This window comes from Bos indicus, chromosome 4 (assembly GCF_029378745.1).
Source record: "Bos indicus isolate NIAB-ARS_2022 breed Sahiwal x Tharparkar chromosome 4, NIAB-ARS_B.indTharparkar_mat_pri_1.0, whole genome shotgun sequence".
NCBI lineage: Eukaryota > Metazoa > Chordata > Mammalia > Artiodactyla > Bovidae > Bos > Bos indicus.
In genome coordinates, this window is record NC_091763.1 from 99,191,549 (window position 1) to 99,216,892 (window position 25,344).

The following is a 25,344-nucleotide window of genomic DNA, read 5'->3' on the forward strand; positions in this document are numbered from 1 at the left end:
TGACCACAAGAGCATTCTTTTTTTAAAAAAGAAAACTGAGCAAATATATACAAAATACTTCCAATATCTTCTGGGCCAACAGAGCAGCCACCACAACGCTTCTCCTTCTTCCTGAGCTTTCCCCTGCCATCTGGAACCCGCTCCTGGCAGACCCAGCAAGCCCATGTCTGGGGAGCATGTGCCACCACTGCACGTGGCTCCCATTCCAGTTGAGTCTCTGGACAGTGCCCAAGCGCTTTAGGCAACCTCTCCCAGAAGACTGCCCACCCGGCAGGGGGCCGTGAGGGGAGCTTCCTCTTCTCCTGTCTTCTCTGCCCGCATCCTAGGATAATACAGCTTCTGTGGGTGACCCTCGGGGCGGGTCCCGTCAGACTTTATGGGCTAGGAGGGTGGTCAGCTTGATCTTGCCATCCATGGAGGCAGTGAGGCAGGTCCCGCAGTCCATGGCTGTGCTCCAGTCCACAGTGACCACAGGGGCGCGGTGGCCGCCCAGGCTCACGCAGCTCTCCAGAACCTTGTCATCCCCGCCCAGCTGCAAGGGGACAGGAGGCAACATCATCAGGCACTGCTCATAAACACATGCAGTTTATCCACTTCCAGGGGCAAACTGCCTTGAGCCCAGGGACTGCCACCCCAAGCCCAGGATGTGCCCAGGCACACATGTCCCTCTGGCCAGAAAGTCTCAGCTTCGCCACTTGGACCAGCAATACCTTCAATTTCCTGACTATACTTATTCCTTCAACCAAAGGGGGAAATAAGTCCCTAACATCATGGGGTTGCAAAGAGTAGGACACGACTGAGTGAACTGAACTGAAGTGAACACACTCTAAGAGGCAGAATTCTCTCTGCTACCTTTACCCTGCTGTGGGTGTCTGAAAAGACTCTGATGCTGGGAAAGATTGAGGGCAGGAGGAGAAGGGGACGACAGAGGATGAGATGGTTGAATGGCATCACTGACTCAATGGACATGAGTTTAAGCAAGCTCTGGGAGTTGATGGACAGGGAAGCCTGGTGTGCTGCAGTCCATGGGATCGCAAAAAGTCGGACACAACTGAACTGACATTTTTAAAGGATATGGCGGGGAAAGCTTTCAACTCATTAATTGGTTAAAGAGCAAGTCTGACTACAAACTGATCTGAACTGATCAGGACAAGTGACAAAGCCTACAGGATCAAAAATAAAACAATACACACACACACACACACACAATCATACAGAGAGCAAAAGGAGAGCCCACCTGGAACTCAACCAAGTCTTTAAATAATGAAATAAAATTAGGCTTTAAACAGAAAGCTCTTTACAGTATCTCCCAATAGCAATTACAAGAAATTATGGAACTTTATATGATGGCATCACATTGTACACCTTAAACATATAGCTTATTGAGTGATTTATCAACTGTAGCTCAATAAAGCTTAAAAAAGATTTTTATTAAAATATCCATTGAAACAAATAAGTAAACACAAACTATGGAATTAATTTCCAAGGGGAGGGCAAGAGCCACCCGAGTCGTCCTCATCTATAGAGAAGAGGAGCCCTGTTGAGTAAACCCAGGCTCCCTGGCACCACTGTTAAGGTCAAGAAGGCTCCCGACTTCCCACTTCTGCAGCCCCTTCCCCCTCACCTCTTGCTCCCTGCTGCCCCGTGGGACCCCAAGGCCCGCCTTCCTCCTCCTCCTCCAAAGGCCGTGACTCCACAGCCGAGCGCCCCTTTCCCCAAGGCCTCGGTCCCCACCCGGCTTCCTCCCCTCTGAGCCCTCAGCTCTGTAGTGTCCCCACCACTGATGCTTGTGTCTCCTTCTCACCTGAGTGTGAGCACCAGGAGAGGGGCCACAGTGTCTCCGGTGTACACTGCCCGTGCCAAGGCCACACCCACCCATGGCTGACCCCTGGGGTACGGCTGCCTGTGGACGGTGAGCCCCCAAGAGAGAGCATCCCACTCCGTGACTCCTTCTGCCTACAGATACAGCACCACTGCATTCACGTGGAACCGGAACTACGCGCTCAGGCCACAACATAAAGCCTCATCCCCCCGTCTACTTGGTAAGACGAGTCCAGATGGAGAGGTTTAGAATTTCACTCGATTATATACACAAACAAGGTGCATGAACCAGAGAGGCTGTGATGAGACGGTTAAGACAAGCAGATCGACTGAGGGACAAAACAGAGTGGACAACGTACTTGCCATGTGACACATCACACCCCTGAATTTCCATCCCAGCCGTGGCTTGTAATGTCCTTGACCCACAGGACGTCTCATCAAACAATAAATCTAGGCCAGATTAGAGTAACTGGAACAGACCCCCTGGGCACTCACCCAAACCAACACACAGCCCTTCTTCCTAGTTCTCGATGTTCTATAATTGTTCTTATTCCCAGGGAAGCAGGCAGAAAAGGGGCAGAGTCTCATCAAGGGGCAGGGATAGGTGAGCAGAGAGGAGGACAGGCAGGCCACCCTCGTTCCCATCCCCACGGTTTCCCTCGAGCCAGCCTGCAGCCGGGAGGCCCAGATGCTGTCCATCCCAGGCCAGAGGCATCTCCATGGCCACCGGGCAGGGACAGAGACAGGGACGGGGCTCGAGCTCAACCACGCCCAGGCCTCTGGGGAGGAACATCCCTGCCACCCACCAGGCCCCCAGGTACCTTGTAGATGACGCCCCCCGTGGCAGAACACGTCAGCATGTAATTGCCCTCTGAGTCGAAAGCGAAGAGTCGGCCCCGGGGCACCTGGACCTGCTTGTAGCCGCTGTAGCCGGACAGCACGAAGGGGCCCGTGGCGTCGGCGGGCAGGCCGTACTCGGACACCTTCAGGCCGCTCTTGTGGATGTTCCACTGGATGAACTGCACCCAAAAAGCACGAGTATAGGGCTCTCAGCGGTGTGGCCAGGGCGCAGGGCCGCGGGGTGGCGGGGTGCAGGGAGTAGTGAGGTGGCCCCCAGGAAGTGGAGGGGGATCCACAGGCCCCAGGAAGGGTAGGGAGATGACCATCCAGTCCCAATGCCTCCCGACACAATGTAAGCATTTTTTTTTTATTTTGAAGGAAAGAAAATCTAGAAAGAGTCAGACACATCATGTCCAGGTCGGAACTTTCTCTTTGGCCTGACGCCAGGAGCAGAAGAGTGTAGGCACCGGCCTGGACTCCCATCGCTCGACCTGGCGCAATGCTCCAGTGATTGTTACTACTACTGTTGTTGTTAATATTATTCGTAGGGTTAGAACCTAGCTAGGTTTTTCTTAAATCCCAAATACACTTCCAGTTTCTCAGCAGCACAGCCGATGGAACACGGGCAGCGGAGTACAAGCCGAGCTCAGAGACTACAGCGCAAACACCCTTCGGCCTCCTTCAGGGCCAGGCTGCCTGCTGTGACCTCCTCCTGACTGAGAACTCAACTCAGATGAAGCAAGTCAAGCTCTGATTTAAAAAGCCTTTCTCAAGAGTTTTCAAGTGAAGGATGCATTTTGTAACGACTGTCTTCACTGGATAAGAGAGGGGGACAGGGATACAATCCAGAAGGCCCAGGAGGGGACACACAAAAGTAAGTCCTTATCCCAGCTCTGCCTGCCCCAGCTCCCTTCCCAGGGATCCTAACGAATTCTTCCAGGGAGACTCTAAAAGAGGGGACTTATTTTTACCTTCTTCCCCAGCTCCCTTTTTATGTTTCTCAACTATGGGCACAGCTGTCTCCAGCCCCCCGGCCTATAAAGTTCCACCCACCCATGCTGTGATCACCCAGTGACCAAGCTCACTCAAGTACACCCTGGCCGCACTGGAACCCACGAGCAGGGTGGGTCAGGGAGATGCGTCCTTTCTGCTACAACCAGGAGAAAGGATGTGGGTCCTCCCCTTTCATGACAGTCGACTCCCACTGAACTCATGTAGACCCCACTAAGATCCTATGAGACCGGTTACTATTTTCATCTCTGTTTTACAGAAGACAAAACTGAGTAGAGAGAGGCCCCAGGTCACAGCACTGGTAAAAGGTACAGTCAGGACTGAACTCAGTCCATTGTGCTATTGCGGGGCCCTCTAGAATCTTAGATGCCTACTAAGCCAGAGGAAGGGAGCTTCCTGACCAAAGCCCGCTCCCGCTTACCTTCCCGTCCTCGCCGATGCTGTACACAGTGTTCTCATCGTAGCTGAACTCCACGGAGTAGACCTCCCCGCAGTGGGCCTTCCAGCTCATAGCACACTCGTGCTGCTGCATGTCTGAGGCAACAAGATGCCGCTAGGGTTCCCACCCGGGCCCTGGGGAGGCACCTGCCCGTAGGCAGAGGCACCGCACCCTCCCTGTGCCTGCTGGGCAGGAGCCGAGCTGAAGGCAGAGGGCCCCCAGGACCAACAGGAGTCACAGAGCTGACCGTGGTGAAGAGCCGGCACGGGCTGTTTCAGTTCACTAGTTCTCTCCTCCACCGTGCCTAGTGTTCTGTTAACCCGTCTTAAATGAAAGCTTCTCTCACTGGTCAAAGGTGAGGTTCAGGAATCCTGGGGTGGAGCCTGCAAGTCTAGGAGGACACAGAAGTCCTTCCCAGGAAGGTGCTGTAACTTCCCACCAGGGTGCCCTGGAGGTCAGTTAAAGATATAGCACCTAGCGGTGCCTTTGCAGAGGCGCTGGTTCCGGTCTCCTGGGGCAGGCCTGCGTGAGGAGCTTTAAAGAACATGCTGATGACTCCAAAGCCCACCCTCCTTCTGCTCTCACAGGGACAATGAAGTGGCCATACCAAGAGGGCAGGACAGCATCACTCAAGAGCTCAGGACTGAAGGACTGCTAAGCTCCATCCCCTCCCATGTCCACTGACTCAGATCAGGACCAAGGTAATTAGGGGTGTCCTGAAGCAGACGCTGACCGAAGTTAAGTTCTCTTAGGAGAATCCTGAACCAGGGTTTCACAGTAGCCTCTAGTCCAGCTGGCAAAAACCCAACTCTCTTCCCTGGGTTGATGGACGAGGGGACCAGGATTGCCGTGAGCACAGTCGCTTACCAAACAGCCGGATGACGCCGTCAGCTGCCCCCGTGACCAGCAGGTTCCCATTGTGATTGAAGGCTGTGCAGTTGATGGCAATGGGCTCCGGATCCAGGGAGAACTGGAGCTACAAAAAGGATAAACCACATTTAAAATGTGAGACAATAGGAAACCAATTCCAAGGCAGGTTCTGTCTGAAAGGGGGAAGGAGACCAAGATTGAGGAAAGACACGCCAGAGCATAAAAAGGATCAGTAGCGTCCCACTGTTAAACCCTGACAAGGCAGGTACTCGTTTTACAGTTTTCTCTTTATTCCAAACACCTGTGATTTTAATATTCTCTTCTATGTATTCAATATTCAATGAAAAAATTGGAAAACACAAGTAAACATAAAATTAAAAATCCTGAGAAAGGCCCTCAGCAGAAAATGTGCTTAGTCACTCAGTCATGTCTGACTCTTTGCGACCCGTTGGACTGCAGCCCTCCAGGCTCCTCTGTGCATGGGGATTCTCCAGGCAAGGATACTGGAGTGAGTTGCCATGCCCTCCTCCAGGGGATCTTCCCAACCCAGGAATCGAACCAGGGTCTCCTGCACTGCAGGCGGAAATAATAAGATTAAAAAGGACCTGATCAGACTGGGTGGGATAAGGTAGAACGGAGACGCCAGAGGACAGATGTACAGATGTCTGCTGGATGGAATGGGGCAGGAGGGCACATGTCATTACCCATCTGTCCAAGCCCAAAGAACACACAACACTAAGACTGAACCTTGATGTCAACTGTGCACCCGGGGTGATTACAATGTGTCCGTGTAGGTGCATCGATTGTAACGAGTGTGCTGCTCCGGTGAGGGAAACTGATAGCAGGGGAGGCTGGGCACGTGTGGGGACAGCGTGCATGGGGAAATCTTTGAAATTTCCTCTCCATTTTACTGTGAGCCTAAAACTACTCATAGCACCCCTTCTATGGCCACACCACCCTGAACGCGCCCGATCTCATCTGATCTCAGAAGCTAAGCAGGGTCACAACTGCTTAGTACTTGGATGGGAGACCGCCTGGGATTACTGGGTGCTATAGGCTTTGGGGCTTCCCTGTGGCTCAGCTGGTAAAGAATCTGCCTGCAATGCGGGAGACCTGGGTTCGATCCCTGGGTTGGGAAGATTCCCTGAAGAAGGGAAAGGCTACCCACTCCAGTATTCTGGCCTGGAGACTGCCATGGACTGTCCATGGGGTCCCAATGAGTTGGACACGACTGAGCGACTTTCATTTTCAAAACTACTCAAAAAAAAAGAGTTTTAAATATTAAAAAAAATGTTTACATTTTTCAGTTAAGCCAAAAGGGCCCACTAGAAGGCTGTGTGTGAATTCTAAGTTTGTCACACCTTCCGAATGACTTCAGTTGCCAGCAATCTGCCCAACTGGAGTACTACTACTTTTCAACACGCTCTGAAATCTCACAGATCAAAGTGTGAGGAGCTCCAAGCAAAGAGGGAAGAGACCAAAGAAACAGTGGGCAGAGCGACCTGTGTGCTCCCCGCCCCGCCCAGCCCCGGGGCACCATGAGAAACTCCTACCTGCTGCTTCATGGTCTTCGTGTCCCAGAGCAGCAGCCTGCCCGGAACCTGGTTGGTGCCCCTGCTGCCAATGTCTGGTGCCAACACGTCCACGTGGGCAGTGAGGCTCGAAGCTGCAGCCGAGCAGACGAAAGAGGCCCCACTGGGGCTGCACGCAAGAGACAGGATCCTGCAACACACAGGGGGTGTCGGCGGGGAGCCCAGCTCAGCACTCTGCCCGCCCACAAAGGAAGGGGGAGCTGGGCTTAGAGACTCGGCCAAGACCAGCCCACCAAGCACAGTGACTGGGGGTAGCAGCATCTGGCTCACCTGGGCATATCATCATTGATGTTGATTTCACAGAGGTTCTTCTTGGCTTCCGTGTCGTAGAGGCGCACTGTCCCCACACCACTGCCCAGCAACAGCTGGAAGAAGAGGGACAGCTCAGGGTCAGGCCCCCTCAGGGAGGCTCACAGGAGGGTGAGGCCCATCCCTATGGGGTGGAGGGCAGGCTGCAGGGTGACCCACCCCCACTCCTCCAGGTAGTACAGGGGAAACCGGCTAAAATGGACCTCTTTTAAAAATTAAAGACACTAGAGCTGACCTTGAAGGAATCTGTGGAATGGGAGGTAGGTATCACCATAGGCTGAGCTGGCAAGGAGACCCTCTGCCCTCCAACCCCCCTGTCTTCCAGTTTCAATGCCAGCCGCCCTGGTCCTGCCCACTGGTTCCTGGCCCACCACCACCTCCATAGGCAGAGACCTCAGCTAGTCATGGGTCTGGGTGACAGCCCCATTTGCATGTCCTGGGGACAGCTTTGGCTCTGGGCCTATAAAGGTCTCCGGGAAAAACAGAGGAGGCCATCTTTGCCTTCAGGACAGTCCTGGAGGTGCGGTCCTCGAGTGCGTAGTGAGAAGAGAGCGCAGGGGCTCGGCTTGGAGTCCCAACCAAGCCCGTGGTGCTGGGGCAGCAGGGGAGAATCCTGGTAGGTCCTCACTTAAGACCACAGGTCCAGCCATGGGCAAGACCACTCACCAGCCTGTCCCGCTTGGTGGCCCATTCTAAAGAGAGCAGCGGTGACTTGGAGATAGAGGACGCCTTGGTCTGCATGATGGGGTTGAAGGACCACACTTTGATGACCCCATCCACATCCAAGCTGGCGACTCTTCTCCCCGAGCAGTCCACCCTGAGATGAGACAAAGAGGCATGCCATTAGCATCCCCACCTGAGTCTGCCACCCTCCTCAGCCCAGGCCCAGAGGACTGCCTTTTCTGACTCTCCTGCTGAGAGATGCCCAAGCTCCAAGGACGGGTGTGGACTACTTCTAGAAATAGTCATTCATTCATCTGTCTGAGAACTACTCATAAAGCATCCATTATGCGCTGGGCCCACTGGGCATCACCTACCCTCTGGACGTTACTCTCCAGGATCAGAAGGAGTGGAGGAGCTGACTTGACCAACAACAGCCCCAGTGCCAGCTGTCCAGCCCTCCTCTGACAGTTCACGGTCCCTTGGGGCCATCCCACCACCTGCATCTCTGTTATCCCTCATCATCCTGCTTGCCACGCCTTCACACGCACAGCCCCAGACCGCAGGCTTCCCCGGGGAGCCCACCCCCTTTTCCCCCAAGGCCCCGCCCCAGCGGCCAGCACCCACCTGCAGTGCATGATGGAAGAGTGGTGCTCCCCGTACTCCTCCTGCCCCAGCACGATGAACGGCTGCTCGGGGCGGACCCCCCCACCCTCAGGGCCCGCAGTGGGCACCCGCGTCAGCGTCTCCAGCGCCTCCACGTGGGGCTCCGGGCAGGGCTCTGCCTCTGGGCCACCAGCTTCGGGCTTCTTCTCCGCACACTGCGTCAAGCAAAGCGGGCACAAGTCAGAGGTGAGGGGTCAGCGCTGGGCCCAGCTGCTCCCCATGTCTGGGGACAGGCTGGGGGTGTCTAGGACACCAGGCCACGGCCCTTGGGGGAGGATCTTGGTGGTTGTGGGGTCTAAAAGAAAGAGCTCTGAACTCCAAGAGCCTGCTTCACCGGTAGCCCCTTCCCAGAGACCACGAGGAGGGAAGTGTGGGCCACGGGCTCCCGGTCCCAGCTGACGAGACCCAAGACACGCACGACCCTGACAGACCAGGCCAATGATAACAAGAATCAGTGAGGGAGGGAGTGCCCACTGCACGCCAGGCACTGCGAACACGACCGACTGTCTCATGTAGTGCTCCCTCAACCATCTGCGATCCTGTTAGTAATCCATTTTACAGCTGTGGAAACTAAGACTGAAAGCTGAAGTAACCTTGCCTAGGATCAAGAGCTGGCCCTGGGGGTGGGATGCCGACGTGAAGCCAGGTCCATCCGACGTAAGCCTGGCCGCCCACCAGCACCTCCTCCTGGGAAGGGGTGCCAAGAGACTGGGGTGATGGGCTAGGCCCGAGGACAGCAACTAAGCCAGAGCAAGGCAGGGCACCAAATGGCACCCACACACTCTGCCACCCAGGGGGCTGCTGCTGTCCGTCCCTGCCTCCTGAGGGCACTGGCCGCTGGCCACCACGATTACCACCTGCTCATCTAGACATAACCGTGATGCCACGGAGCATCAGCCAGAGTGCTCTCTACCACCCCCCTGGTTCTGGAGATTCCTGGAAGCACTCCTCAGGGACCCAGAAAGAGCAGTTTTACAGAAAAAATAGAATAAAAGAACAGAGGAACAGAGACCTCAGAGCTCAGAGGGGCCTTCGGGAGTGGCTGAGCTCTGGTGCACCTTTAATCCTACAGCCCAGAAGGACCTGAGATGCAAGCCAGAAGGCTCTATGCCATCGGACCGGAACAAGTTCAGGGCTGCTAACCCCCAAAATGCCTTTAAAACAGGCAAGTAGCCTGGATTAGGAGAGAAACGGTCAACAAGGTGACAAGGCAGTAAATCCCTTGGGGCTTTGCCTTCAATCCCGAGTATTTCACTGAAGCAGCAGCAGCTTATACTACCAGGGAGGGAAAGCCCAACCCACATTCACCGGTAAGAAGTCTCTGAACCCAGCCTGGCAAGGGCCGGGGCCGCCGCACGGCAGCCCTGTGGGCACATGGCCCTCAGGGCAGCGACTCCAGCAGGGAGTGCAGAGAAAAGGCCCGTGACTGAGCGAGTCTGGGCGATGCTGGGTTACACCCAGGGGACCCTCTCCCCGGACTCCGAGCACCCGTAACATGAGCACACTAACAGGCACGGTTAAACATGGGGAAGGACAGAGCACACAGGGGGTCCCAAACCCACTGTTCACAGAGCTCGTCTTCTGGACATCTTCAGAGGCCAGCATTTTATGGCCCCTGTTTAGGGCAACACTACATCGGGAAAAGGGATCACTGGAAAACCAGATTATTCTGGAATAAAACCACCAAAGTGCAAGTGGTTAAAGCCAGTTAGGCAAAACCACACAACGCATAGCAAAAGAAATCAAGAGAGGTAAGAGCAGGCCCTGCACCACCCCTCCCCGCTGCCATATCCCATGGCTCTCCACCACGGAGGAGGGTCTGTGGGGTGTTCCTGAGACACTGAGGCCAAGCTGCACCTGCAAAGTCATGGAGAGGAGCTCCTTCCGTTCCTTGCCGTGGTCCTGCAGGCGCCGCTGCCGGTGCTGTGACCAGCTGGACTCCCCAGGGGCCAGCCCACCGAAGAGGCTCTTCCCGTCCTTGGGCGCGCCGGCCGGCTCCCTGCCCTTGGCGGTCTGGAGGATGAGACACCAGTCTGTGAAATGTGTTTTCTCATGTGGGCCTGCGCAAGGAGGGGAGCAGGAGCCAAGTAGTCCTATGTAAGGCTCCTCCCTGTCCATGCTGAGTGTTACTATCTCGGGCTTCCCTGCTGTTACAATGGTAAAGAATTCACCTGCCAACGCAGGAGACACAGGTTCGATCCCTGGTCCGGGAAGGTCCCACATGCTGGGGAGCAACTAAGCCCGTGTGCCACAGCTATTGAGCCTGTGCTCTAGAGCCCGGGAGCTGCAAGGACTGAAGCCTGCGTGCTTTAGAGCCCGTGCTCCGCAACCAGAGAAGCCACCACAATGAGAAGTCAGCACCCTGCAGCTACACAGTAGCCCCTGCTCTCTGCAACTAGAGAAAAGCCCAGGCAGCAACAAAGACCCAGCACAGTCAAATCTAAATAAATAAATATTAAGAAAAAAAACATGTTATTATCTCAGCCCATGAGCAAGGTCAAGGGCAAAACACCAGCAGTCTGCACCTCCTCCTTCCTGTTCTCCACTCCCCCATCCTGAGAGGACAACTCCTCAGCACTTTTCTGCCTGCCACATCTACTGCCTGGAGGTAGATACACACATATCCTCCTGATCTAATCTGCAACAGTTAACTTTATTTAGTTTAGTTAGCACTTAGCGAAGCAACAGTTATGAGGCAGATCAGGCCCTATGCTGGTGTTATATTTAAAAGCAACAATGTGTTTCAGCAATAGGAAAAAAAATTACGCAAAATATAATCACCCCTCTACAGGGGAAAAAGACACACAATACCCTCTCTTGTTTTGGGCCAAGGGCATGACTAAGCCAGTCAATGTTAACAAATATTGAGGTATTTGGAAATGATTACTGGGCAACCATAAAGTCTTTTAACAGAAATAGTTGGAAACTCAAGGACTTTGGGGCAGAATAAACTGGACAAGAGAGAAACTGGATCTTCTGGCTCCTTTTGATAGCAATGAGATAAAGTCAACCAACGTTACAGCAAATGAACTCAGTTAATTCCCACCCCAGGCTTTCCTGGTGACTCAGACAATAAGGAATCTGCCTGCAATGCAGGAGACTCGGGTTGGATCCTTAGGTCAGGAAGATCCCCTGGAGAAGGGAATGGCTACCCACTCCAGTATTCTTGCCTGGAGAATTCCAGTCCATGGGATGGCAAAGAGTCAGACACAACTGAGCAACTAACTGGGGCTTGCCAAGTGGCACTAGAGGTAAAGAAGCTGCCTGCCAATACAAGAGACACAAGAGACATGGGTTCCATCCCTGGGTCAGGAAGATGCCCTGGAGGAGGGCATGGCAACCCACTCCAGTATTCTTGCCTGGAGAACCCCATGGACAGAGGAGTCTGGCGAGCTGCAGTCATGAGACCACAAAGAGTTGGACACAACTGAGTATATAATCCCCACCCCACTCCCATAGAGACTGAAGATTTCTAATCTAGAGCTTTTTAAAAAGGAGCTGCCACCTAATCACCTTTCCAGATGATCTGCCTGGGTTCTCTTTTTCTAATCTAATTCCCACAAATTATGATGCTCACACTCCTACCCCCTCTCCTTTTTTTTTTTTTTTTTTTTACACTCTTAGCAAAGGGATATAGATACCAATAGCCACTCAGTTTGAGACCAACATACTCACAAATCATTTGTACACAAGTCCTAAGCAAAGAGAATAAATTCAACCAAAGTCTACAGGTGGCCTTTTAGTTCTTCTACTTGTTATATTTTATGTTAACACCAAACAACTTTAAATGATTGACATAGATTCCCTGGGACCCTGAGGTCATATGAACAGTTAAGAAAGGAAATTTTAAAGGCTATTAGGAGCCTAACTGTGGCTGACATACACAGGGTTGGTTAGTTTTGTTTTTCTGACTGAAGCGACCTCCAGTGGTACCTGAAGGTGTTTATTACACCTCCAAGTACTTGTGATTGTCACAGATAGTTTCTCTAGAGTGGTTGATCTCTGAATTCTGACTTATTTGGGGAACAGTAAATTTCTTAGTCAAGATTTTTAAAAAAATAAACTAAGAAGAAAATCAACAACAATAATGTCAATATATATTACTCACTGAGCATTTACCATATGTAAGGTACCACGCTAAGAATCTTACAAACATTCCCTTAAAGATAAGGCATTATTTTAAGATGGGGAGCAGTTGTGTAGAGAGGTTTAATTTCTCGTTCTACACAGGGAAAACTCAACAGAACTGTAATTCACACCCAGATCTGACAGTGGCCCCATGCTCTGAAAAACCTGAAAAAGCAAAACCATGATGGAAGCACATGAAATAAAGTGACCCTGAATAGAAAAGAGAAGAAGGAATGTCATAATCCTGGAATCTAATTAACAACCAAGAGAGGCCCCTCTCTCAGTGCTTCTGGCCATTCTGGAGAAGCATCCCATGGTCCAAGGAGCTCTGGACAGGTCCCTTCGTCTTAGAAAGTGGAAGATGACTTCTCTTACCTTCCCAAAAGTAACACGTGGTCCTGAGTGAACCATGATCCCTCACATGGTCCAGGGTGGGTGGTGGAGTGGGGGGTGGTTCACTCCCTAGCAGGTGATCCAAGGCTGCTAACCTTCATTACACACATCCGTTTATTCCTTCTGACTGATCCAGAAGGCAAACTGCTCAGACTAAGGAACTTCACAGGGGAGGCTATAACGGGCTCAGTTGCTCAGTCATGTCCAACTCTTTACGACCATATGGACTGTAGCCTGCCAGGCCCCTCCGTCCATGGAATTTTCCAGGCAAGAATTTGGCAGTGGGTTGCCATTTCCTCCTTCTGGAGATCTCCCCAAGCCAGGGTCAAACCTGTGTCTCCTGCCTCTCCTGCACTGGCAGGCAGATTTCTTTACCACTGTGCCACCTGGAAAACCCCTATAGGCTATACTATACCAGACAAGAGACTTTAGGCCAAAGACTGAAATAAGAGACAAAGAAGGCCATTTTATAATGATAAAAGGGTCATTTCAACAAGAGGACATCATATTTGCAAATATTTATGCACCTGACCTCAGAGCACCTCATATATAAAGCAAATATTAACTGACCTGAAGGGAGAAATAGGCAGCAATACAACAATAGTAGAGGCTTAAATAGCCTACTTTCACCAATGAAGAGATCATCCAGACAGAAAATCACTAGGGGCACACTGGCCTTAAACTGCACATTAGACCTGGTAAACTTAATAAACATTTACAGAACATGCCACCCTCAAGCACACATGTAACATTCTCCAGAATAGATCATATGTTAATAAATGTAAGCCTTAATAAATGTAAGGAGATTAATGTCATAGCAAGCATCACAATGGATGAAACTAGAAGTCAATTATAAGAATAAAACTAAAAAGTTCATAAATATATGGAGACTGAACAACACGCTCCTGAACAACCAATGAGTCCCAGAAGAAACCAAAAGATAAATCAAAAAATGTCTTGAGACAAGTAAAAATGGAAACACAATATACCAAAACCTATGCAAAACTGATTCTAAAAGGGAAGTTTCTAATAATAAACACCTGCATTAGGAAGAAAGAAAGATTTCAAGTAAACAACTTAACTGTACACCTCAAGAAACTAGAAAAAGAAGAATACACAAAGCCCAAAGTTAACAGAAGGAAGGAAATAACAATGATCAGAAAGGAAAACAAAGAAATAGATTAACAAGTCAATAGAGGACTTCCCTGGTGGTCTAGTGGTTAAGAATCTGCCTGCCAATACAGGGGACATGGATTCGATCCCGGGTCCAGGAAAATCCCACGGGCCATGGAGCAACTAATCCTGTGCGTCACAACTGCTGAGCCTGCACTGTAGAGCCCATGAGCCCCAGTGACTGAAGCCCACAAGCCGAGAGCCTGTGCCCCAAAAGAAGAGAAACCTCCGCTCTCTGCAACCAGAGAAAGCCCATATGCAGCAATGAAGCCCAGCAAAACCAAAAATAAAAATAAATAAATAAATCTTTAAAAAAGAAAAAAGAGTCAATAGAAATGATCATTGAAACCAGGAGCTGGTTTTTTGAAAGTCAAACAAAATAGACAAACCTTTAGCTTGATTTACTAAGAAAAAAAACAGGACTCAATAAAACTAGAAATGAATTCCAAAACACATCTCCAAAGGCTCTACCATTCTGATAGAAAAGATAAAAGAGCTGGCAGTAAAGGCCATGTTTTCTGGACCACAAAGGTGGCAATGGGAACCCCATAGCTAGCTACAAAAACAGTGCTGAGAGGAGGAAGATCAGCTTCCTGGGTTGACAGCTGTTTTTCAAAATAGTGGGATCCTGGCAAGCAAACTAGCCTGGCACAACTATGATTCAGACTTATCAGCCTGACCAAGAAATCTTTATACTGGATACTTGAGAAGAAAAGAAAAGGGAAAAGCATCCATTTACTACTGTGTGCATGCCCCGGGAAAGTACACAGACTACAGGGGTATCCCACTTTGGGGCCAAAGGTGGGGAAGGCTGCAGAACAGGCACAGGCACTTGGTGGAATGCTTGTCTGTCCTTACTCACCTGCTACACCTGATACACGGTGTCTTTTCCTCTAACAGGTGGTGTTGCTGCTGCTGCTGCTGCTAAGTCACTTCAGTTGTGTCCAACTCTGTGCGACCCCACAGGCGGCAGCCCACCAGGCTCCCCCGTCCCTGGGATTCTCCAGGCAAGAACACTGGAGTGGGTTGCCATTTCCTTCTCCAATGCATGAAAGTGAAAAGTGAAAGTGAAGTCGCTCAGTCGTGTCCGACTCTCCACGACCCCATGGACTGCAGCCTACCAGGCTCCTCCATCCATGGGATTTTCCAGGCAAGAGCACTGGAGTGGGGTGCCATTGCCTTCTCTCCAAACAGGTGGTGTTAAGAGTACCCAATTCAATTGGCCCAAGTGGATGGAATAGAGGGGCTTAAGATAGACTTCAAATTCCTCCAGCGGACACAAAAGGCACTTGTAAGACTTCCCCAGCAAGTATGTTACAACATTAGGAAGAACAAAAGCAGTACTTCCTTCTTGAGTCAAGACGGTAAGGAAGCTGTCCAGTGTATTACAGGCTGGAAAGGACTCCAAAATGAAAATTCAAACAGGTGTTAACATATAAATAAGAAAAACTATCTTTATAACGATAGGGTAATTTATACCAAGAGAGCTATAGACCTAAACGTGACCTAGCAGATCCTACTTAGAGCTTCTCTTTAAACTGTATCTAAGATAATCAGCTGAGCCACAAGGGAATCCCCATACAAGAGAAGGGGAAACATCAACAAAAAACAATAGCACACTAAAAGCTGATGAGTGCAGCTATCCACCAAACACCTGAATAAGTAGGTAAAGTAAACCTGTGTCCAGCTACAAAGGCATATGACTTAAGTAAATGTTCACTGGGACACACCCAGTAATTCCAAGTTTTATTTTAAGAGCAAACTTTATAAAAATCTTCACTACTGGATTCATGTAACATTCCAACAGTCCAAATTATATTGTCCCAATCTATCATAATCTACCTGTCTCCTACAGTTCAAGAGAGGTACCTTTATCCTGCTTTATCATCTGACCTTCTCTCCTCTCACTCCAGAGAAGGATCTAAATTCGTTTTCGGCAGCCTGAATAGACTTACCAGGCAATCGTCCAAGTGGAACACAAAACAAGTTCCAGTAGTTTGGCCTCACCTGAGGCAAAAAAAAGCTACCCAGAAGACAGGCCCAAGTAACAGAGAAATTACAGAATCAAAGATGGGGAGGGGGACTCCCTTTTCCCCATCCTGCTGAGATCCATGGAAACGGCCCCAGGGGCAGCATTCTTCCTGCTGATGTCATGGGAGCTATAGGATAATTTGATACTAATAAGAGTTACAAATATACAAGTCTGTGGACGCTTTGCTTTCTTTACATTACCGTCAATTAGAGGTTATCTCTGTAATAACCATAACTCCCCCTCGCAGCCGCAAGGCGACTGAGCGGGTGTGGAAGGAGTGAAACTGTAACTGGAGGGGAGGATGGGGTGACACTGCAGTTGGGGAGCCTGCTGAGGAGGTGCCTGAGGGGGTTTCTATAACAGAGAGCCCAGAAGAGCTTGGGAACTGTGGGTTTACAGCTACTTGCAAAATTTTGCCCCCAGATTCAGAGTGAAAGCACAGAGAATGTATCACTGTAGACTTTACGTCTATGATGTAGTAAACTTTTCAGTGCTAACAACAACAGTTACAGGGGCCGATCACAGGGGGAAAAATGCTGATATGACTGAGGCTTACAACTGTTGTTTCGTCACTACATCATATCCGACTCTTTTGCCACCCGATGGACTGTAGTCCGCCAGGCTCCCCTGTCCAAGGGGTTTTCCAGGCAAAAGTACTGGACCGGGTTGTCATTTCCTTCTCCAGGGGATCTTCCTGACCCAGGCTTATTTAAAAAAAAAAAAAAAAAGTCATTTTCTATTGAGTTAAAAGCAATATATCATTAAAATCAGAGGAAGTGATCATATAACTAACAGCATTTGGTATTGGTAAGAGAGCATCCTGAATTGTAAACTCGAATTTGGCCATCAACCATATAGGGGAGTTAAAAAATTAAAAGAAGGGAACCAGGATGGTGAGGAGTCTAGAAATCACGCCACATGGGTAAATAGGGCAGAAAGGAAGGAATGACCATAGTGTTTAGCATGGAAAAGACAGAAAGAAGCCTTATTCTATGCAGCTTGAAGGCAAAACTACGACCTATGAGTGAAAATCACAGAGGCTTCAACTAACAACTTTCAAACAGGCCAACCCCCCCCCGCCCCCCACCAAACACAAGCAGTGAGCTCCCCAGCACAGGGGGAAATCAATCAAATAAAGGTCATCTGGCCCACCCTCCAGCCAATAGGAGGTGGTCCAGATGACCTTTAAACTTCCTCCAACTCTAAATTCTATGATTTTCTTGAATCTCAGATATACTAGTTATTTTTGGAGCTGAAACATCACTGCTGAGTCAAATATATCATTAAAAAAAACAAGTGAGCCAACCACTGGATTTTTTAGATTGAGAACATTTATCGTCTATATCCAGGACATGGAAAGAGTGCTACCTTTGCTCTGTTAACATGCCAGAAGCTTTGTTTGAATAAATTTTAAAGGTAAAGTAAGGAACATTTGCTGCAAATTACACATTCTTACCTTTGTCTCCTGAATAGGAACCTCACAAACATTTCCAATCCCATTTCACCCTCAGTTTAGTGCCTGAACATGTAAAGATATGGCCACAGGCCAAAGCACAAAGACCCCATCTCCATGCTTTCTTTCAAGTTAATGAAACTGAATTTCATCATTTCATGTACATTTCAAGGGATGTAGCACTCCATACATCATCTATTACAGGCTAAAACCTTCCCAGCTACAACAACTACAACGTATTGTGAGCTCATAATCTGCCAGGCACTGCATATACCGAGGGCTCTCATTTCAACTCAAATACCTCTCCCCATAGGGAGTAAATGCTCTTATCATTCCCATGCCAAGTGGGCGGGGAGATGCGAGCAAGGATGCTAAACAAGGTTGCCTGAGTCCGAAGTCCATGCTTTTTCTTCCCCCATGTCCTGCTCAGCATCTGCACTGAGGAACAGTATGAAATCCACATGCTGTGCTAAAGGCCCTGGCGTCCCAGTGGCAGTGTGGACAGCCCCGTCTCCCCAGGCAGCCCCATGCTGCTGTGTCACCTGCAACTGTTCTCAGCCCAAGGGCAGCAGGAGAGGGAGGCAGAGATGATGACAACCTACTGTATCTGCAATAAAAATCTCGAGAGGGAAACAGTCCCTACCCAAGCAATAAAGCATAACTCTGGATCTGTGAAAGCTTCACTCTGGCCAGCATTTCTGAAAGCAATGAATTCTGACCATCTCCGCTCAGAAAACTAGTCAGTTTTGGACATATGCTGGCATAAAAGAAATTCTCTTGCAAGCTTTTATGAAAGAAAAAAAAAAATCCTTTGTAGTATCAGAAAATAAGAACTTGTAGTAAAAGAAATACCACACTGATCTAGAACTTTACTCTTTATCTACACACTACTTCCTATCACCAAAAAATTTTAAAGTCCAGAATCGCTTGAATTCATGCTTGAATAACCCAATTTTAGCCATAAGCACACGTGAGTTAGAGGAAATGATGAGAAAGGGGAAGGGACCCTTCAGAGCACACTTCCTCCTGTCACCATCCACCCTCCCACCTGCAGGTCCAAAGGGAGGGTAGGCAAGTCTTCACGTGGGTGACGCGTGGGGTGTCGGAGGCCTCCTGGCGAGAGTTAGAAAGGCAGGCCCTGCACCTACCTGGCTGCCGAAGGACTCCTTCTTAGCCGAGCTCTGAGTCTGAGGGGGGCCCTGGGCAGGCGACAACCTTGAGGGGCTCTTCTTACTCTGAGGCAGCAGCGAGGACAGGAAGCCCACGCGTGGCGACTGGGATAGGGAGGCGTTCCTCTGGCTGCACACCATGGCTCTGGACAAGCAGACACAGCACAAGGTCACGGCACTGGATGGGACCTGGGAGACCCCGGGCACGCACCGTGTGGGCTATGGATGCTGCTAGTAACCAGAGCCACGGCCAGGTCTGCACATCTGGGCTTTAAGGCGGCCCGATGCTTGGTGTTCTTTCACAAAGGGAGCTCGCAGCCTACCTGGCACAATGGGGAAGGCTGTGGCTCTGAGGGCCGTGGTAAAGCTCAGAGCAGAGCTGTCTACTGCCCACTGGCCACATGTGGTGCTGACCACCTGAGATGTGGTCAGTCCAAATGGAGAAGTGCTGCAGGCATAAAATCCACACTGGAATTCCGGATTTAGCATGAAAAAGAGCTGTTAAATAGCTGATGAATACTTTATATTCATTATATGTTGAAATGATACTTTGAAAGAGTTGGGCTATATAAAACGGAAAGTGTTAAGTCGCTTAGTAGTGTCAGACTCTGCTGACACGAGTGTCAGACCTCACAGACTGTAGCCTGCCAGGCTCCTCTGTCCACGGAATTCTCCAAGCAAGAATACTGGAGAGGGTTGCCTTTCCCTTCTCCAGGGGAACTTCCTGACCCAGGGATCAAACCTGGATTCTCCTACCTTGTAGACAGATTCTTTACCATCTGAGCCACCAGGGAAGCCTGGGCTAAATAATAAATATCATTAAAATTTACCTTTTTTAAGATAGCTGCTGCTGCTGCTAAGTTGCTTCAGTCGTGTCCTACTCTGTGCGACCTCATAGACGGCAGCCCACCAGGCTCCCCCGTCCCTAGCTACTGAAAGTTTTTAAGTTCGATTTTTGGCTTGCACTTTACTTCCATCAGCAGGCACTAGCTAAGAAACCAGAGCAGTTTCATCTGCTGCAGGACTGGGCCACAGGAAGATCTGGAATCTGACTACTTGGGTTTGCATCCTGACTCACCAATCACTGATCCTGGGACCGGTGGTGCCTGCGGTCTCTTTCACTGCTATTATCATCATCATCTGGGTCTTTGGCTTTCAATGGCTGTTTTTTAAGGCTGCTCAAATACCTCTCTCCCAACCTGCCTACCACTCTGAACCCTGAGACAAGAGCATGCTTCTATGGAGAAATGCGTGGGCAATCTTGACATCCACGAGGCGCTCCTTTCAGAGCACAGAAACTTCCCAGGGCTTCACGACAACGGCTGCGTGTATTAACCCAGGCTGCACACACCTGGATGTGCAAGCTCCTGGCAGAGCCTGTAGTTCCCCTGCCTCTGGTCAGGCCCAGAGACACAGAAAACTCAGACTAGAACAGTGGGAGCCCAGGAGGTTCCTGGCAATTTGGAGGCATCACCAGGAGGAAGGGAGAACGCTGGGGACAGAGCGAGGAGGGGCACGGCACACACTCACAGTTCTGAGTCCCCCAGGCGGTCCATGTTGGAGACATAAGGAGGCAATTTGTGCTGGACCAAGGCCTCTTCCTCCTCTGGCTGTTGCTCCTCTTTCTTCAGTCGGTGGATTTCGGCTTGCAGTGCAAACAGCTACATAGAGGTGGGGGTGAGTGAGATGGGGATGTCAGCTAGCCTTCCCTCCCTGGGGAAGATCAGACACATCACGTCCAAAACCCAACCACACTGACTCAAAGGCCACTCGCCCTCAGCCTTGGGGAGCCCGTCTCACTCTCCGCAGGCAGGAAAGATAGGTGAGGCTGGTGTGACTTGATGACAAGGAGGTGAGAAAACGAAAGACCATTAGATAATATGGAACCTACTTCTTTTTGCTTTTTATCATTTGACTTGCTTCCCTTTTACCATTTGACTTGCTTCTTCCCGAATTCACTGAGAAAACTAGCTCCACCCACTCCTGCTTTCCTCTTGGGCATCTACAAAACCAGACTTTGGAACTCAGGTGGAAAAAAAAATTTTTTTTTTAATGAAGGTCAGCATTTTTTACTTTTTCCCTGAAGATAATTATACACACAGGCCCAAACCTAAGAACGTTAAACCCCCAAAACCGAAACAGCTTATAAGCTTCCTTTTTCTAAAAAATCCTCCCTTTTCTTATGGTGCATCAATTTCAAGGGTAGAGAAATGCTCAGGCAAATGGAAAGGCAAATGTGAGCTTCCCCAGGAGCTGTTCTTTTACCAAAGTAGAAAAACCTGAGAAAAATTAAATCATATCTGGGCTATAAACAAGACAGATGTGGGGATGAGTGGAACAGGCCTGGGAATGGGAAGCAGAGATATACAAGCAGGTTAGCTGCAAAGAGACATCCATGCATAGAGTCGTTTTCCTCTTAAAAGTTCACGACTGTTACTACACTGCTCATGCTATGACTTAAAACAGCAACCCTGCCTCTGGTTTTCAGAGGTTTGTCACAGCTCCCAACCCTGCCTTTCTGGTGACTCACTGCCCCCTGAGACCAGTGCTGTCCTCTACTGACTCACCCTCTACCGCCACTGCCTAATTTCACACATGAAAAGCAGAAGTGCTTCCCAAGGAGCAAGTGACATTCAGAACAAACCTTCTGGCGCAGAACTTCATTCTCTTCTTGAACCTGGTTGGTCCTCTGGCACTCCGCATCAAAGTTCAGGATTACAGGAACCGGTGTACCGAGTTAAAGAATAAGCCTGCCTTTTAATCAACTTGACTGCGGTGGTCATGACACAATGCATACATACACCAAATCCTCAAGTTTTACACCTTATATACATATATATACACAATGTCTCATTGTCAATTATATTCCAACAAAGCTGGGGAAAAAATGCCAATTAAAATATATATTCTATCACAAACTCTGCAATAACACAATTCAATAAACATGTTTTAAAAGAAAAAGCCTGCCTGCAAAACGATTAAAAGCCATTCCAAACACTCTAGACACTGCAGCAACACCCTTGAATGTGCTGTGGGCTTCTCACAGCTTTATGACCAGTCTCTCCCCTGACCCTGGGTCTGGCCTGACTTCGTTCAGACAGACTCACGGACACCTGACAACCTGCCTGGCTAGCCCACAGAGGACATACATCCAGACCTGATGCTTTCTCCCAAATGCCAGCAGTAAAGAGTTTATCTTGAGGGCTTCACACTCAGTCTAAGCTTTAGCAACATTCAGCGAAAAGCCAGCCCAGTGGATCTGTGGGCACATGGCCAACTGCTCTACCAGCTGCATGGAAGGACTGGCTGCTCGCCTTTCCCCTCCTCAGGGTGAGCCTCTCCCTGGCAAAGGTTCAGGCTGAGAAGCAAGCTTTCTGCAGACTAGGAGCCACCTAGGAGGATCCACATATGAGGTCACAGTGTCAGTCTTTCCCAACCACCTCATACAGCTTCAGTCCAGAAGAGCACTATGCTGGCAGGGCCTCAGTCAGGCAGCGAGCTTCCCTGGAGGGCCCACGGGGTCAAGCCCTGACCACCTCTGGGCTGGGCCCCCTGCAAGTTTTGTCTGAAAGCCCTCAGGATGAAGAGTGGCAGCAGGGGGAGAAAAAGGGCCAACGTGGGTAATTCACACTCACCCCAGCACAAAAGGAGATACTCCCTTCCTACCTCCACCAGAAGATGGTCTTCCCAGAGACCAAAAGGCAATGATGGGTGGGCCTCCACAACGCCCAGCTTATCAGTGACTCACCAGGCAGCCCCATTCGAACCAGACCCCCTTCTCCTCCTGGGGAGTTCCTGCCAGAGAGCACAAGTGAGCAAGGATGTCCCCAGCTTTCCACAACAAAAGGGTACATAAGGTAGGCTTGGAAATTATTTATGTCCTTTCTCTCTCCTAAATCTCTCCACATATTCTTAAAGCTGCCCTGTCCTCTGACAAGTTGAGGGACCCTGAGGTCACTGTGAAGACAGTGACCCAGACACTAACACAGAAAGGATGTTCCAGCTCTAGAAGTGTTTTCACCCCCTACCTAACCCCAACAAAGCCCATTGAAATCCTGGGGCGGGGGCATGGAGCATGCGCAGAGAGGGTGCTCTGGAGGCCGGTCGGTTTCGCTGTGCTTGCTGGGAGAGGCCCCGCCCTACTTGAGGGCTCCTATCCCCCTATTGCGAGGACAGTCTCCCCACCCACCCATGTCAACTATTCAGCAGCAGAACTAAGAATTACAACTCCCACCCTCCCAGATCAAAATAACCACAGTCTGCCCAGCCCCATCACGTGACAACATGATGATCTTTGGGCGTTTGGTAGAAGAAATGACTGCATTAAGGGCAGCAGCCGCTGATCTCGTGGTCGGTTGGCCTCAGGCTGGGCTGCCAGCCCCCCGGCCACTGATAGGATATGCATGCACTGAAACAGGACACTCAGGAAGTTGTGCAGGGACACGATGAAGGTGTCGGCCCACTGGCGCGAAAAGTAGGTGGCGAAGGTGGGGTTGGTGTCTGGGGATGGCAGGAAGGGCAGGACAAACCAATCCTTCCACTCAGCCTGGTTCTGGAGCTCCGAGGCCTGCTTTGCAAAGAACTCCTGAGCCTTGTCACTTCTGTTTGTCTGCCAAGACATGGAAGAGGTGGCAAAGAAAGGAGAGAGACAGAAGGCCAGAGGTGAGACTCTTCACCACCACATCACAGAGAGCCTTTGAATACTGGCCTCCTGAGCAAGTCACCAAACGTGATCTATGAACTCTTCATAAAAGAAATCATCACTCTTTTCTCAAGTTCCTTATAACTTCAAAGAAGCTTGTTTAAAGCTCTAGTGATAAATGCCATCCTAAAAATTAATTCCTAGTTGATTTTCAAATAACCTAAGTGATTTACTATCCCCCACCCCACAAGTCAGTCATAACCTTTTTACTCAAACTTTAACCCAGCTTCTTATATTCTTCAAAACACCACCCAGGCTAATATGCTTAAGACAAGACGAGAAATAGGAATGAGGAAGATAAGTCAGATGATCTACAGATGAGAAGGGGAAAAAAAAAAATTGGAAAACAGTCAAAAATAATTTTCACTGTGACTGTTCCACCCTTTCTGAGTAACAGAGAAGAGCTGTCCCTAGGCGTTAAAAGAAAATCTATTTCTGGATTCAAGAATTTTCTCCACCAAGAGATCCCTGAACCAGAAACACCTGGATTGTGTAGACGAGATAAAAGCGGAACAGGCTGGTTTTCAGCTTGTTGATGGTGGGTCTGTACACGTCCTCCAAGCGGCTGAAGAGCCGCCGCTCCAGGTAGTTCCAGTAATCCCGAAGAGCAGCCAGGTCATACACCTGCATTAATTGCTGCAGCTGGTCCACAATCTTGTCCACCTGGAGAAAGATGTGATGGAAAAGGGAATTCTCTCTTCACGCCACGGAGTTAATACTTTTTTCCTCTTGCTGCAGCTTCTGGATGCTTCAATTTTTTTTCCTTTAAGTTAGCAATCTATAAAACTTTCAAAACACTGTAACATAATAGGTTTCAAGTTTTTTTTATTAATGTTAGATACGCGTTTCTACCCTTTGGCAAGCATGGAAATTTCAGGTGTAAAAGCACTCAGGTCCAGGAACCAGACAGAGTCCAGGGCCTGGACCTGGCTCTAATTTATTCAACCACCTTGGTAATGTCACTTCAACTCTCCGGTCTTAGTGACCTAAGACTTCAGAAAGCAAAAAAGAGGGAGTGAGACAACCTCCATGCTCCTCCTCCATTCCAGGATTCCAAGGCTTATGTTAGATATACTGTTTCCTTCAAGTCCTCTAAGCACCACTAAAGCCCTGGCAGCTGCTGAGAGTGTCAGCCAAAAGGGGTCCCCTCCTTGTGAGGAGCACTCATATCGGAAGACACAAGAAGGAACAGGTTTTGAATACTGATACCATTCTAAACCACCTCCACCCACCCCCCCACCCCATTTACAGATCAGGACACTGAGGCTCAGAGAGCTGAAATGATTTGCTTTAGCCACCACCAAGTAGCCACTAACTTTGGCAAGACAAGAACCCAGGTCTCCTAACTCCCCTCCGGTGTTCTGCTGCTAGCTCACTGCCTCTCTCAACTCACCTGCCAACGCCAACTGAAGCCAGAAGACATACACACAAATCACACACATATAACTTCCAAGAACTCAACAGAAAATCATGTCTGAGCAAAGTTATGTTTTCAAATGTACAACAAGGTCTTCCTCAGAGGTGAAGCAAAACTGCCAATGGGTCACTGACAAAGCCATTTCAAATACCTAGCTCAACACGGGCTGCAGACCCCTTTGCTCCCAATGCCACTGGAAGCCGACTTTAGAATATTTCTGTTCCCCAAACCCAAACGTCTACCCAACCATAGCTCCTCAAACCTCATCCCCATCCAGCCAATGACTGGCCGGCACCTGCTGGGAGACTGGGGTGAAGAACAGAGCCCTGGACCAGGAGTCAGGGCACCTGGGCTCCGGCCTCGGCAATGCTCCTGACTCGCTGGCAACTTCAGACAAGTCACGTCCCCTCTCAGGGCCTCAGTTCCTCATCTGTCAAGCGAGTGCCGGACGCACTGATGGCAATGATCCCCCTGGCGCGGTGACAGCGCCGCTCCCGCCCCGGAGGGCAGTGCTGGGGGACAGCCAGCTCCTGGCTCCCTCGGGGCCGCCTCTGCCCGCGCCGCGCTCGCCGGCCCCTCACCCGGAAGCCCTTCTCCTTATCCGCCTTGATCTCGGAGTCCAGCTGCCGCAGAGTGTGCGTGAAGCCGCGGAAGAGCAGGTACTCTCGG

At 50.0% G+C, this 25,344-nt stretch overlaps 1 protein-coding gene and 1 pseudogene across 2 annotated transcripts; one reads left to right on the forward strand and one right to left on the reverse strand.

Moving 5' to 3' along the window:
* WDR91 (WD repeat domain 91) lies at positions 1–25,344 on the reverse strand (the record flags this gene model as incomplete). Of its 2 annotated transcripts, XM_019959124.2 has the most annotated exon segments (15): positions 1–532; positions 2,643–2,840; positions 4,094–4,206; positions 4,979–5,087; positions 6,535–6,703; positions 6,844–6,938; positions 7,549–7,699; positions 8,170–8,363; positions 10,066–10,221; positions 18,536–18,701; positions 20,087–20,217; positions 21,201–21,283; positions 22,958–23,165; positions 23,742–23,921; positions 25,257–25,344. In XM_019959124.2, coding segments are annotated over 15 exon segments (2,206 nt in total), but the record flags the coding sequence as incomplete, so codon positions are not given.
* LOC139182875 (5S ribosomal RNA) lies at positions 5,922–6,040 on the forward strand (annotated as a pseudogene).